The sequence below is a fragment of the Mandrillus leucophaeus genome, unplaced genomic scaffold, assembly GCF_000951045.1.
Source record: "Mandrillus leucophaeus isolate KB7577 unplaced genomic scaffold, Mleu.le_1.0 Scaffold595, whole genome shotgun sequence".
In the NCBI taxonomy this organism is placed as follows: Eukaryota; Metazoa; Chordata; class Mammalia; order Primates; family Cercopithecidae; genus Mandrillus; species Mandrillus leucophaeus.
The window spans coordinates 661,941-674,812 of record NW_012106419.1 but is presented as its reverse complement, the minus strand read 5'-3'; the positions used below and the strand labels follow the sequence as shown (position 1 = coordinate 674,812).

Here is a 12,872-nt window from a genome sequence, read left to right as displayed (position 1 = left end):
GCTCAGTCATAGTGGACCTTGCCCTTGACCACCCCAAAGCTAGGTAAGTCTCCATTGCAAAGAGTCTGGAGTGGTGAATGAGGCCTGTTTTCCAAGTCACTTTGGTCATCTTGGTCACCCTTGGTCACCTTCATCATGTACTTTCGAAAGGCCTTTTGAATAACTGCAGCACATCTTTCCTCTTCCTTTCTCTTGGTGGTGGTGACTATGGGTTCATACAACTTCTTGAGAGGATTGGTTTCCATGAACTTCTCTTCCATCATTGCTTTCATGCTATCCAGGCCATCAGACCCACCAAGTACCCTAGCGGTGAAGGCGAAAAGAATATCCATGCAGTGGAGGCGATCTCCACTCACCATGGGCAAGTCCATTACTAGAAATTGGTATTTATTTGGCTTTGCCACACGCAAAGGCTCAGGCAAGGCATCAGCAAAGTCAGAAAGGGCAGAATATTCGATAAATTGTGTTGCTTCTGGGTCAAACTTTTCCCACACTTCATAAAATATGTCAAAGTCATCTTCGCCCAAAGGGTCCTCACTTTCTTCAGTGGCTGTATTGAAGTTCTCTAAAATCACAGCAATGTACATGTTGACAACAATGAGAAAGGAGATGATAATGTAACTGACAAAGTAGGATGTGGCTATGCCAGGGAGGTGGCAGTTTTCTGAGGAGGAGTTACATGATTCTTTTGATCGCAGCATGGGGCTGAGCAGGGAATCCCAACCTGCTGATGTGCTTATCTGGAAGAGACACAGCATGCTTCCGGCAAAAGTCTTGAAGTTGAATATATCATCAATTCCAGACTCTGGATTCACTTTGGAAAACCAGTTCATACCCAAAATGGCATAGATAAACATAATCAGAAAGAGTAGAAGACCAATGTTGAACAGAGAAGGGAGCGACATCATCAGAGCAAAGAGGAGAGTCCTGATTCCTCGTGCAGCTCGGACAAGTCTCAGGATTCGGCCAATCCGAGCCAAGCGGACAATTCTGAAGAGCGTCGGAGGGAAAGGAATGTACTCCTGACTTTCCAAGGTAGAAATCATTGTACCTCAGAAGAAGGGAGAAAAGTCAATGAGTTTCCAGAAGGCACACTGGTTTCAGCTCCAGCCTGTTTCCTGCCTCAGAATCCTACGGGGGCCAACTTTTTATCAACACTTTGTAGCTCATGTACAAAACTAAGAATTTCTTTTACCACTATCAGGGAAAATACTTATCTGTGTCTTAATTCAGAAAATAGTTTCCAAGGGCCATACAATTTTAGATGGGATCGGATGTCTAAAATATTAGAGACAACTAAGGAAAGGAATGCAGTTTATGAAAGCCTATTTTGTGAGTTATGTACTTGAAGTGTATTATCTATGTTGGGTTTTTAAAGCCACTCAGGAAGAATAAATACAACAGGTTTCCATATGTATTGAATATATAGAATATAGAATGTAAAACAGATAAACTACAGCTTGAGTCTTTTAGACTAGAGTGCAAGGAGAGATTTCTGCTACAGAAGGTTGCCTTGAGCCTGAGCTGCCAGTGGAAATTGTAGAATCCCCAATCCCAAAGTTCCTTAAAAGGGACAGGTCCTTATTTGTGTAGAAGAATTTAAATACAGCCCTACTACAGGTGAGGACAGTTTATCTGCTGAAAGAGCCACAGTGTATGTAGGGCTCGAGGGAAATGGTAGCATTGGAATGCCCAACTTTAGGCTGAAGCTGCCTATGGATTGTTCTTATTTGTCATCCTCATTCCAAGGACTTCTGAGACCCAAACTCAAAAAGCTCAAAGGAACACAATTTGGAGATACTTTCTCTGTTGCTGCAAACCCCATAAATGTCATTTCAAAGGTTTGATCAAACAGCTGAATATGTGACCTAAAATGTTGCCCTGTTCTTCCATTGTCTGCTCTGCAGGCAAGTGATGCAAGGATTTAAGACAACTCACATTTTGGCCTAAACATTATAGAATGGTTGGAACATACTTGCCTTGTGTAGACATGGCCTTGTTCTTGCTTTGAGAGTCTTCTAGGGTCGTTAGGGGTCATGGGCAGTCTTTGAGTGCCGATGACCCTAATGACCTTGAGTGTCCTCTAAGGTCACTAGGGGTCTATTAGGGGTTATGGGCAGCAGAACGCTCTGCTGTCACCTAATGACTAAAGAGAGCTAGTTGATTATATACTTCACTGACTCCTCAATTGTGCCAAAGAAGTTTAATTCATACCTTAATTGGGAAGTCAACCCGGAAAGATGTAAAATTTATTAAGTGCCAATTCAGCAACAACTGGAGGAGGCCCATCATTTAAGATCTACCTCCTCTATGAATATTCCTTGGGCTGATCAAGCTCATAGTAATCTGTTCTTTCTCTGAGCTCATTTCTGCTTTGCACCATGTGATTTGGTGTTCAATTAATTTCCCTATCTTTTTTTGGCACTTTAAGATGAGTAAGCCGTAATACCTCAACTACATTTTAACTCCTAGAGAGAGATTCATTTCAACTCACATTCATTTTGCATTTCTCCAAAAACTTAGGAAAGAGCTTGGAAAAGTATTGAGGCTAAGCGTCGGACAGCAGAAACATTGGCAAAGGCATATAAAACTCTGTCCACATTAGTGAATAAGATTAATATATGGATTAATCCTACTGCTGAGTATTATCTGGCTTAATATGTGGATTTTCTCATCCACTGGAGCAAATGCCAGACAGCATGTATAACTGCAATTGCTTAGCAGTTGTTCAAAGGACAAAAGTCAGAAACATTTTAACAAACTGCATGATGCTTGGCATTGCATGGAAGGAACTTTGGAATGAATGAGCTGCTTTTTACTCATCAGAGGAAGGGTTCTCTGAGTTCTTAGAGGGCCTGCCCCAGACATCTGACCACTATTTTTTTTTTTCTTTTTCTTTTTTTTCTTTTTTTTTTTTTTGCTGCTGTCAGTTTCACCAGGACTTGTGATTGGAACTGACTAATAAAAATTAAAGGTCTACTTAACTGTAAACTCATGGAATAATCTATTGCTAAGCTTTATCTATTATTAACATCATGGCTTAAAAACCAGAAAACACTACGAACTGTAGCATATTTGTTGTTGTTCTCTGAAACATCTGCATTGCTGCAGTAGCATTAGGGACCAAAATATCGTAATCCAATATATCTGTTTGATGCATTCTTTCTGAGATCGCACAAAAGCGTCCACTTGGAAAATCAGTTTTCTTTGTCTTCATTGGGTTTTGAACTATGAGAAGGTCTCCTGGACAGTTTTACATAATTATAAAAAGTTAACAATTTAATTAAAACCAAACTTCAAACACCCAGAGTAAGCACTTATGGTTTAGCCATGAATAATTTAATTTTAAAGATGATGTGTGTATGTGTGTGTTTTATAAGAAGGTGTATGGCAATAACCTTCTTCCTTTTGTATTCTTTTATAAACCTTTTAGTTAACCCTGTCTGTGATTAGGAAAAATATACTGATTAGAGAATGAGGCTGGTTAGTAAATGGGGTCAAAGAATCTGAGACAAGCATAGTTCACACTATGGTTTAAGTTAACACGGGATATAGAATAGAAAAAAAAGCTTTGATTGTCTGAATGATATACTCTTGGAAGCCCAATCTAGAGTGGGCCATGGGGCCTTGAATAGGGGTTGAAAGGGGGCACAGCAGTGCCACAGGGGCACAATAATTGTGATCTGGCATCCATGTGGATTTTAAACAAAGGAAAAACATGGGCAGTAAATCCTTAAAACTATAAAATGCTCACAGGGCTTATAGTTGCACAGGAAAGGTGGAACTTTGACTCAATTATCTGAATAAATTAGGTTACCACCCCAAAAACTTCTGAGTCATTTTAATTTTGTCTATTTCCATTGAATACATTACCTGCATAATTATTTAACTCTATCTCAGTTGTGTAGCGAGTTAAGGGAATGGAAATTACTCTCTATCTTCTAGCAACTTCCCAGTAGACAATGGCATTAGTAACCCTGTCTATTCTTTCAGAAACTACAGTAGGCCCAGTTTTCTGCTTTGTGGATAGTTTGAACAAACTTCAAAAAATAGTAAGATTTACAAACTTACTTCTGGTTCTTAAAGCCCCGCTGACTGCTGATTTTACTTACTAACAATAGAAATAAGCACGACCACAGAGTCAAATAAATTCCAGCCATTGGTGAAGTAGTATTGCCTCAAAGCGAAGATTTTGATGAGACATTCTAATGTAAAGATGACCACAAAGACCCAGTTGAGATGGTCAAGGGTGGATTTCACGGCTTTGGATTGGTCGTATGATTCAGCCATCATGCTAATCATGTTTAGGATAATGAGACTTATGATGATGATGTCAAAGATCTGGCTTGTGACTACGTCGAACACAAGACCTTGACATTTGTTCTGAGAAAAAAAAAGAAATTATAAATAATTTTGAATGCAAGAATAAAATTATGTACAATAAAAAACAACATAAATACAACAGAATTTGTTTTTCCTTACAATTAAAGCACTTCCTTGAAAAATATACAGACCCTTTTCAAAGGGCAAGAAATTCCTATATATCCCCAGTGTTGCCTTATATATTTTCATTCAAATGTAATTAGTAACTGGTTTTAAGTGCTTAGGCTTATAGCTTTAAAACAAAAAATATTAAAACATTTAATATTAAAATATTTTTTAAAACAAAAAATATTAAAAAGTCTTAGTAACAAAATAACTGATGTGATAGATGATGTGCTTTGCTGAAATAAAACAGTGCATGTTGGATTTAATAATAAAAAGATGAATCTTGGTCTATATTTTATCTCTTTCTGTATTCTTAGTTCAACAATATTAGTGCAGAGAATACCTGCTCACATAAGTATGTTGGAAAAAATGGAATTAATATCTTCAATGCTCCTTTTACCAATTCACAATAATCAGAACTTAACCAAAATTCTGTATTCAAATAATCCTTCAATGCCAATTTAAAAATTCTTGTTCACTTGAAGATAAAGCTAATAGATGAGATTAGAATCCAATAATTACTAAAACTGAAAACAGAAAAAAGTATTAATTTATATTACAACGGAGGGTGAATTTACATGTGGTTTGTATATAGATGGCTATACTGCCCAAAAAGTGTGTATATGGTGATTGGTCTGGCACAGGTTCTAACTCAAGTTTGCATGCCAAGTCTACCATATGTGGTGAAATTACTCAATTATTCCATGATTTTCTTTAACACAACTGCTGTGAAGCACTACTTAGTTCTTCACTTAGTGGAAAACTATTCCTAACTACAAACTCAGAAATTGAAATTTTACAGCATTCTTGACTATACGTTGGTACACATACAATCTGTGTACACATTATTTTATATTATATTATCATTTAATCAAAGTGGCTACACTATTATCTTTAGAGAACTCATATACCCCTAAGAATACATCTTGAGACACCCTAGGGATCTGTTATGTAACCCAGGCAAAGATGATGTTGGCTTGTGGTGGTGACAGCAGATAAAGATAAAAGCATGTATGTTTTAAGAGCTAATGTGAGGTAGAAGCAAGAACTGTCAGAGAATTCAAATGTAGTGGGGCTTTGGGAAAGTTAAGATTGAGAATACAGTTTCTGGTTGATGAAACCATTTAACCAGCCAGAGAGCAGAGGATGAGGAATATTAAAAGGAGATGGTGAGATCTGACCTGAGCATGTTGAGTTGAGGTGCCAGTGGGGGATCCAAGGGCAGTGGGCAGGTAGAAGTATGAGTTTGGAAGCTAGAATACAGATAGCATTAATACTGATATGAATTAAAACCACAGGAGTGAATTATATATCACTTTGGGAGAGCAAGGGCAATGAGAGGAAGGAGGGTAGGGACAACACTGGAAGACACTACATTTCCATTGTGACTTTCAAGCCATGTGCTGGGAGCCCCAAAGCTTTTATCAAAGACCCAGAAGACATTAGAAAGTCAAGTGCCTTTCCTATTTGAGCATGAATTTGAAGTCAGAAAGGAGTTGGAGAAAAGACACTTTCAAGGATGCACTCCAGGGAAGTGAAATGAAGGCCAAAAAGAAATATGAGGGAGGGTAAGTATTGGTGTTATAGTTAACTCTAACATCAAGACAAATAGAGAAGATTAAGAGCATAAATTACCTAAAGTGTTGGACTACCTAAAGTGTTGGATGATCAAAAAAGCAATATACATCACTTCAGAATGTATAGTGACTCCTATACCTCAGTATGAATTTTTAACCAAGAAATAAAGTCACCCTGTGAAGATGTTTCAAGAGAAATCAGAAGTGATTCCAAACCCCTTGTTCTATTACTGGAAATGAAATGCATCAATGCTCAGGCTAAAACAGCTATGTTTTCCTCCTATGCGATTGCTATTCATTTGTTTTAAGGGTCAAAAGCTAATATTTGGATTTTAGAGATGGGAAAAAAAAATCTCTGGGCAGATAAAGTTGTGAGTCAATGGCTAACTGTTGAAGTCTAAGCCCACACTCAGGGACTTCTGGTGATATGATGTTGGATTTATCTCATGCGGCACTACTCTCTGGAATGTAAAAGTCAAGATAAACATGCAGTGTTAAGTGGTGAGATTGTGTTTTATTACCAGAATCATTCATTGAAGGCTTGATTTGTGAGCTGCAGCTACACAGGGAGAGCTGTGACTTTGCACCTACTCCCAGATAAGCCGTGTGATAAACATGCTATAAAAGATGGTTAAGGAATGGAGGTGTCAGCTTTCCTATGCTAACGTAGTCTGTACCCACTTTCAGTTCATCTTTTGCAGCCTAGCATACTCTGTGCAGTGCATCTATGTTGTTACAACTCCTGTTTGGCTGTGTGCTGTGTTGCTTGAAATAAACTGATAAATATGTGGGAACATATTGTGTCTTGTGACTCTTTTAGTTAATGCCAAACCCAAGACCAACTGGTAATGAATCAGTGGTTGTATAGCATGCATATGTGAACAAAAATTCTCTTTTCTTGTTGTTGGCTCATTAGTACTAGAAAGTGAGATTGGTATTTAAAAACTAGATTCAATTTAGGTAAACTGAAGTCCCATAAACCGTTGGTGGTATTTAAAAACTAGATTCAATTTAGGTAAACTGAAGTCCCATACACCGTTGGCAGGTTAAACCTCCCCAAATAAAATTTTATCATTAACCCTGTGGTCAAAAATCTCTCACTACATAAAAGATAAATTCTAAATTCTTGGCCCTGACATTCATTGACATTTTTAGTGCATCACAGATACTTCATTTTAGTGTGATGGACTCTGTTTGTGCCTTAAAGCATATTTTTTATTCAATAAATAATTACTGAGAACACATTTTATGCCAAGTTCTATTCTGAGTGCCGAGAATAACAGTAGGTGAACTGCATTCATTATTTGGGATCTCATGTTCAAATGGGAATCTCCAAATTATCTACAAGCTTCAGATTGCAAGCCCCTCCTTTCATACTGCTTTCCCTGACTTTTCAGCCTCCACTGACCTGCTCAGGTTTGGAGCTTTCAAACTTACTTGTCAGAGCTACCAACTCTGTTGTGCCTGTTGTACTACTTTATAATCCAATGCTCTCAAGTATGTATACAACATCTCAGCTCCTCAATTAGACTGTAAGCACAGAGCTGCCCTGGATGCTGCTTCTATCTTGTCCCATAGTACCCGACAAAGCAGGATTCATAGAGAGCAGGGATCAGCAAACCATGGCCTATAGGACAAATCCAGTGACCTATGTGTTATTGTACAGCCCATGAGCTCAGAATGGGTTTTACATTTTTAAATGTTTGGTGAAACAAAAATCAAAAGAAGAATAAAATTTTGTGACATATGATAATTATATAAAATCCAAATTTCCATGTACATACATAAAGTTGTGTTGGAATACTGGCATGTTCATTTCTTCTGTATTGTTTATGGCGGCTTCTGTGCCACTGTGGCAGAGTTGAGTACTATGACAGAGACAAATAGCCAGCAAAGACCAAAATATTTACTATCTGGGTCTTTAAGGAAAGTCTGTCAATCCCTGATATACAAAGTTTGTTGTAAATACTTGTAAAGTGGAAGTAAGTATACATGACCTTAACCTCACACTAACAAAAACTAGTAAAAAGTGTTATAAGAATGATGGTTTCCAGCTGCATCCATGTCCCTACAAAGGACACAAACTCATCCTTTTTTATGGCTGCATAGTATTCCATGGTGTATATGTGCCACATTTTCTTAATCCAGTCTGTCACTGATGGACATTTGGGTTGATTCCAAGTCTTTGCTATTGTGAATAGTGCCGCAATAAACATACGTGTGCATGTGTCTTTATAGCAGCATGATTTATAATCCTTTGGGTATATACCCAGTAATGGGATGGCTGGGTCATATGGTACATCTTGTTCTAGATCCTTGAGGAATCGCCATACTGTTTTCCATAATGGTTGAACTAGTTTACAATCCCACCAACAGTGTAAAAGTGTTCCTATTTCTCCACATCCTCTCCAGCACCTGTTGTTTCCTGACTTTTTAATGATTGCCATTCTAACTGGTGTGAGATGGTATCTCATTGTGGTTTTGATTTGCATTTCTCTGATGGCCAGTGATGCAAACTATCACAAGAACAGAAAACCAAACACCGCATGTTCTCACTCATAGGTGGGAACTGAACAATGAGATCACTTGGACTCGGGAAGGGGAACATCACACACCGGGGCCTATCATGGGGAGGGGGGACGGGGGAGGGATTGCATTGGGAGTTATACCTGATGTAAATGACGAGTTGATGGGTGCTGACGAGTTGATGGGTGCAGCACACCAACATGACACAGGTGTACATATGTAACAAACCTGCACGTTATGCACATGTACCCTAGAACTTAAAGTATAATAATAATAAATAAATTTTAAAAAAAGTGTTATAAGTACATTTTAAACTGGTCAAAATTGAAAAAAGCAAAAACGGGAAGACGGGCAGATAGGCGGCAAGGCTAACGTGCATCTCCCACCTGGATAGACAGAACAGTGTGTGGAGACTCACACTGTGGACTTTTGCTTCAAGAACCACCACAGGAACGTAACAAGAAAACCAGAAGAATTCACAGATCCTTTGAAAGAAGTGACATGAGACTGCAGACTGCACAAGACAGGTGAAAAGCAGTGAGTTCCCAAAGTGTGAGTGAGAGGGGGGAAAACCTGCCTCTGAACACACATCCCCACTGGGGAATCTGAAAATCCAGATCACGAGAGAAGGATGTAACCTTACCTAGAGCTGAAATGAATTCAGGGAGCTGCATGAAGTGTAAAAGTAGAAGCAGCAGCAGGAACCTTGAAGGGGCTCCCAGTCTCCAGCTTGAGCCCTGGAATGCCATTCCTGACTGTATCTCACAGAGGCCTTCTGAGAAGGCAGACAGACAAATAAAGGAGGGACCATAGGGTGAAAGAAACTTCCAATTAGATTTTGTGATAATTTCGACTGGGCACAAACTTCCTTGAGCAGAATCCAGGGGGCTAACGGGAATTGCTCCAGATACAAGTGCAGGAGCTGCCGACATCGTGGGCAGACAGGGAGGGATGTGGCCTGAAAGCCACGCTTGCTTTGTAAGCAGGGAAACTTATGGCCTGGGGCAGGTCTGAGATCCCTGCATAGGCTGCCTGGATCTAAATTTCATGCAGTTAGTAGGGCACTGCAGGAGCAAGACCAGCCTCACCAACTGTGTGGGAGCTGGGCAAGGCCTTTCACTACTCACTATTCCCCACTTCCCTGGTGAACTACACTGCACAGCAGAGGTAGCCATAATCCCCTCTGGAACATAACCCCATTGGCCTGAGGACCACCTCCTCATCCCCCACAGTGGTTATGGCAAGCCCCACTCAAGGACAGTCTGCACTTGGATCTGCCTAACCCTGCCCCCACCTGACGGTTTTTCTCTACTTGTCCTGGTAGCTGCACACAAAAAACATAAACCCTTACGGCTCTGCCCATCACCTGAAAAGTCAGAATACTTCCCCTGGCCAACCTAGGGCAAGCATATATCCCACTGCTAATAGTATGGTTGGTGCGCTCTTGAAAGCACCACCTCCTGGCTGGAGGTCAACCAACTCAGGACGTGACTGCAATTCATGACAGAATAGCCCTGATCCCAGGAAGGAGAAGACGACAGCTAATTCTACTGCCTGCAACATCCTGGCTAACCAGAAGTCCTGAGTCTGTCCACGTGACAACTTCACTGCTAGTATAACCAGCATTCGAGAAAACCAGCATACTAAATGTATCTACAACCAAGGACTCTCAGAGTCTACTTCACTCTCCTGCCACTTCCACCAGAGCAAGTGCTGGTATCCACAGCTACAAGACCTGAAAACAGATCATATCACAAGACTCTTTGCAAACACTCCCCAGCACCACCCCAGAGCCTGGTAGCCCTGCCAGGTGGCTAGACCCAGAAGAGCAGGAACAATCACCGCAGTCTGGCTTTCAGGAAGCCCCATTTCTAGGGAAGGGGGAGTGCACCACATCAGGGGATTACCCTGTGGGACAAAAGAATCTGAAGAGCTGGCCTTGAGTTCCAGATATTTCTGCTGGTGAGTAGTTTTTCTCACAGCAGAAACACAACTGCAGTGCTGGCACAGTAGGGAAAGTCTGCACCTCCACCCCAGTGGGCAGGTATCCTCTGTGATTGGGAAGGGCCTTGGAGAAGAGGTCCTTGCTTTCCCCTGGCACTCCACTGCAGACAGAGCTGGGGCTTCCCCCACAGGAACACAGTACGGAGGCATCAATAGACAGCCTGTCTGGAACAATCCAGGGTGAGTGCGGCCCCACAGAAGCAGCACACTCCAGATTCAGGCCTGTGTGAGAGGCAGAGTCACAATTCCTCCCTAGTTGGAACATCAACATTCCTACAGATGAAAAGAGATGGCTGTCTGATATGAAGAGCCAAAACACTGGGACAGGAGTGAGGCTATAAGGTGAATAGCTTTCTGGCTGACCTGGCAGAGGAGCTGAGGTAGCTTCTCCTCTTCACCCTGATAAAACAGCACATCTGAGAACTCTCACAGCCACCTTCATCATGGCTGGGACCTCAGCCCACTGTTGGATACTACATTTACCCACCTGCCTTAGCATAGCCAGTGCCTACCTAGGAATACCTTCCCTATTGGCTTGAATCCTGAATCAACTCAGTAAATAAAACACTGGGAGAAAATTACATAAATAAATAAAAATGTACACCATGAGAGAACCAGATAAGCTGCAAGAGATCCCTGTCATTCCAACCCATAGGAGACAGTGAACTTGCCAGCACACTAAGACTATTACTACTACAACCAGAATCAGGGAAAACCAGTGCACAATTGTGTCCGGAATTGGTGGGTTCTTGGTCTCACCGACTTCAAGAATGAAGCCGCAGACCCTCGCGGTGAGTGTTACAGTTCTTAAAGATGGTGTGTCTGGAGTTTGTTCCTTCTGATATTCGGACATGTTTGGAGTTTCTTCCTTCTGGTGTGTTTGTGGTCTCGCTGGCTTCAGGAGTGAAGCAGCAGACCTTAGTGGTGAGTGTTACAGCTCTTAAGGCGGCATGTCAGGAGTTGTTCATTCCTCCCAGTGGGTTCGTGGTCTCGCTGGCCTTAGGAGTGAAGCTGCAGACCTTCACGGTGAGTGTTACAGCTCAAAAAAGCAGTGTGGACCCAAAGAGTGAGCGGCAACAAGATTTACTGCAAAGAGCAAAAGAACAAAGCTTCCACAGCGTGGAAGGGGACCCCAGCAGGTTTCTGCTATTGACTCAGGCAGCCTGCTTTTATTCCCTTATCTGGCCCCACCCATATCCTGCTGATTGGTCCATTTTACAGAGAGCTGATTGGTCCGTTTTGACAGGGTGTTGATTGGTGCATTTACAATCCCTGAGCTAGACACAGAGTGCTGATTGGTGCATTTACAATACTCTAGCTAGACATAAAAGTTAGCCAAGTCCTCACCAGATTAACTAGACACAGAGCACTGATTGGTGCATTTACAAACTTTGAGCTAGACACAGAGTGCTGATTGGTGCATTTACAATCTTCTAGCTAGACATAAAAGTTCTCCAAGTCCTCACCAAATTAACTAAACACAGAGTATTGATTGGTGTGTTCACAAACCTTGAGCTAGACACAGGGTGCTGACTGGTGTGTTTACAAACCTTGAGCTAGACACAGAGTGCTGACTGGTGCATTTACAATCCTTTAGCCAGACATAAAGGTTCTCCAAGTCCCCACTAGATTAGCTAGATACAGAATACTGATTGGTGTATTTACAAGCCTTGAGCTAGACACAGGGTGCTGATTGGTGTGTTTACAATCCCAGAGCTAGACACACAGTGCTGACTGGTGCATTTACAAACCTTTAGCTAGACACAGTGCTAGACAGAAAAGTTCTCCAAGTCCCCACTAGATTAGCTAGATACAGAGCACTGACTGGTGCATTTGCAATCCTTGAGCTAGACACAGGGTGCTGATTGGTGTATTTATACTCCCTTAGCTAGATATAAAGGTTCTCCAAGTCCCCACTAGACCTAGGAGCCCAGTCAGCTTCACCTAGTGGATCCTGCACCAGGGTCACAGGTGGAGCTGCCTGCCAGTCCTGCGCCATGTGCCCACACTCCTCAGCCCTTGGGCGGTTGATGGGACCCGGCACCAGGGAACAGGGGGCGGTGCTCATAGGGGAGGCTCGGGCCACGCAGGAGCCCACGGTGGGGGGGAGGCTTGGGCATGGTGGGCTGTGGGTCCCGAGCCCTGCCCCATGGGGAGGCAGCTAAGGCCTGGCAAGAATTCCAGCACAGTACCAGCGGGCCAGCACTACTTGGGGACCCAGCACACCCTCTGCAGCTGCTGGCCGGGGTGCTAAGCCCCTCACTGCCTGGGGCCGGC

At 41.9% G+C, this 12,872-nt stretch overlaps 1 protein-coding gene across 2 annotated transcripts in view; it reads right to left on the bottom strand.

Annotated features, from left to right (window-relative positions):
- SCN11A (sodium channel, voltage gated, type XI alpha subunit) overlaps positions 1-12,872 on the bottom strand; it is a 122,489-nt gene that overhangs the window by 7,829 nt on the left and 101,788 nt on the right. For both annotated transcript variants that reach the window (XM_011999478.1, XM_011999479.1), the window contains 2 exons: positions 4,113-4,383; positions 129-1,051 (listed from right to left, as the gene is read on the bottom strand). In XM_011999478.1, coding sequence (XP_011854868.1) covers positions 129-1,051; positions 4,113-4,383 — 1,194 coding nt within the window. The remainder of the gene's footprint in view (positions 1-128; positions 1,052-4,112; positions 4,384-12,872) is intronic.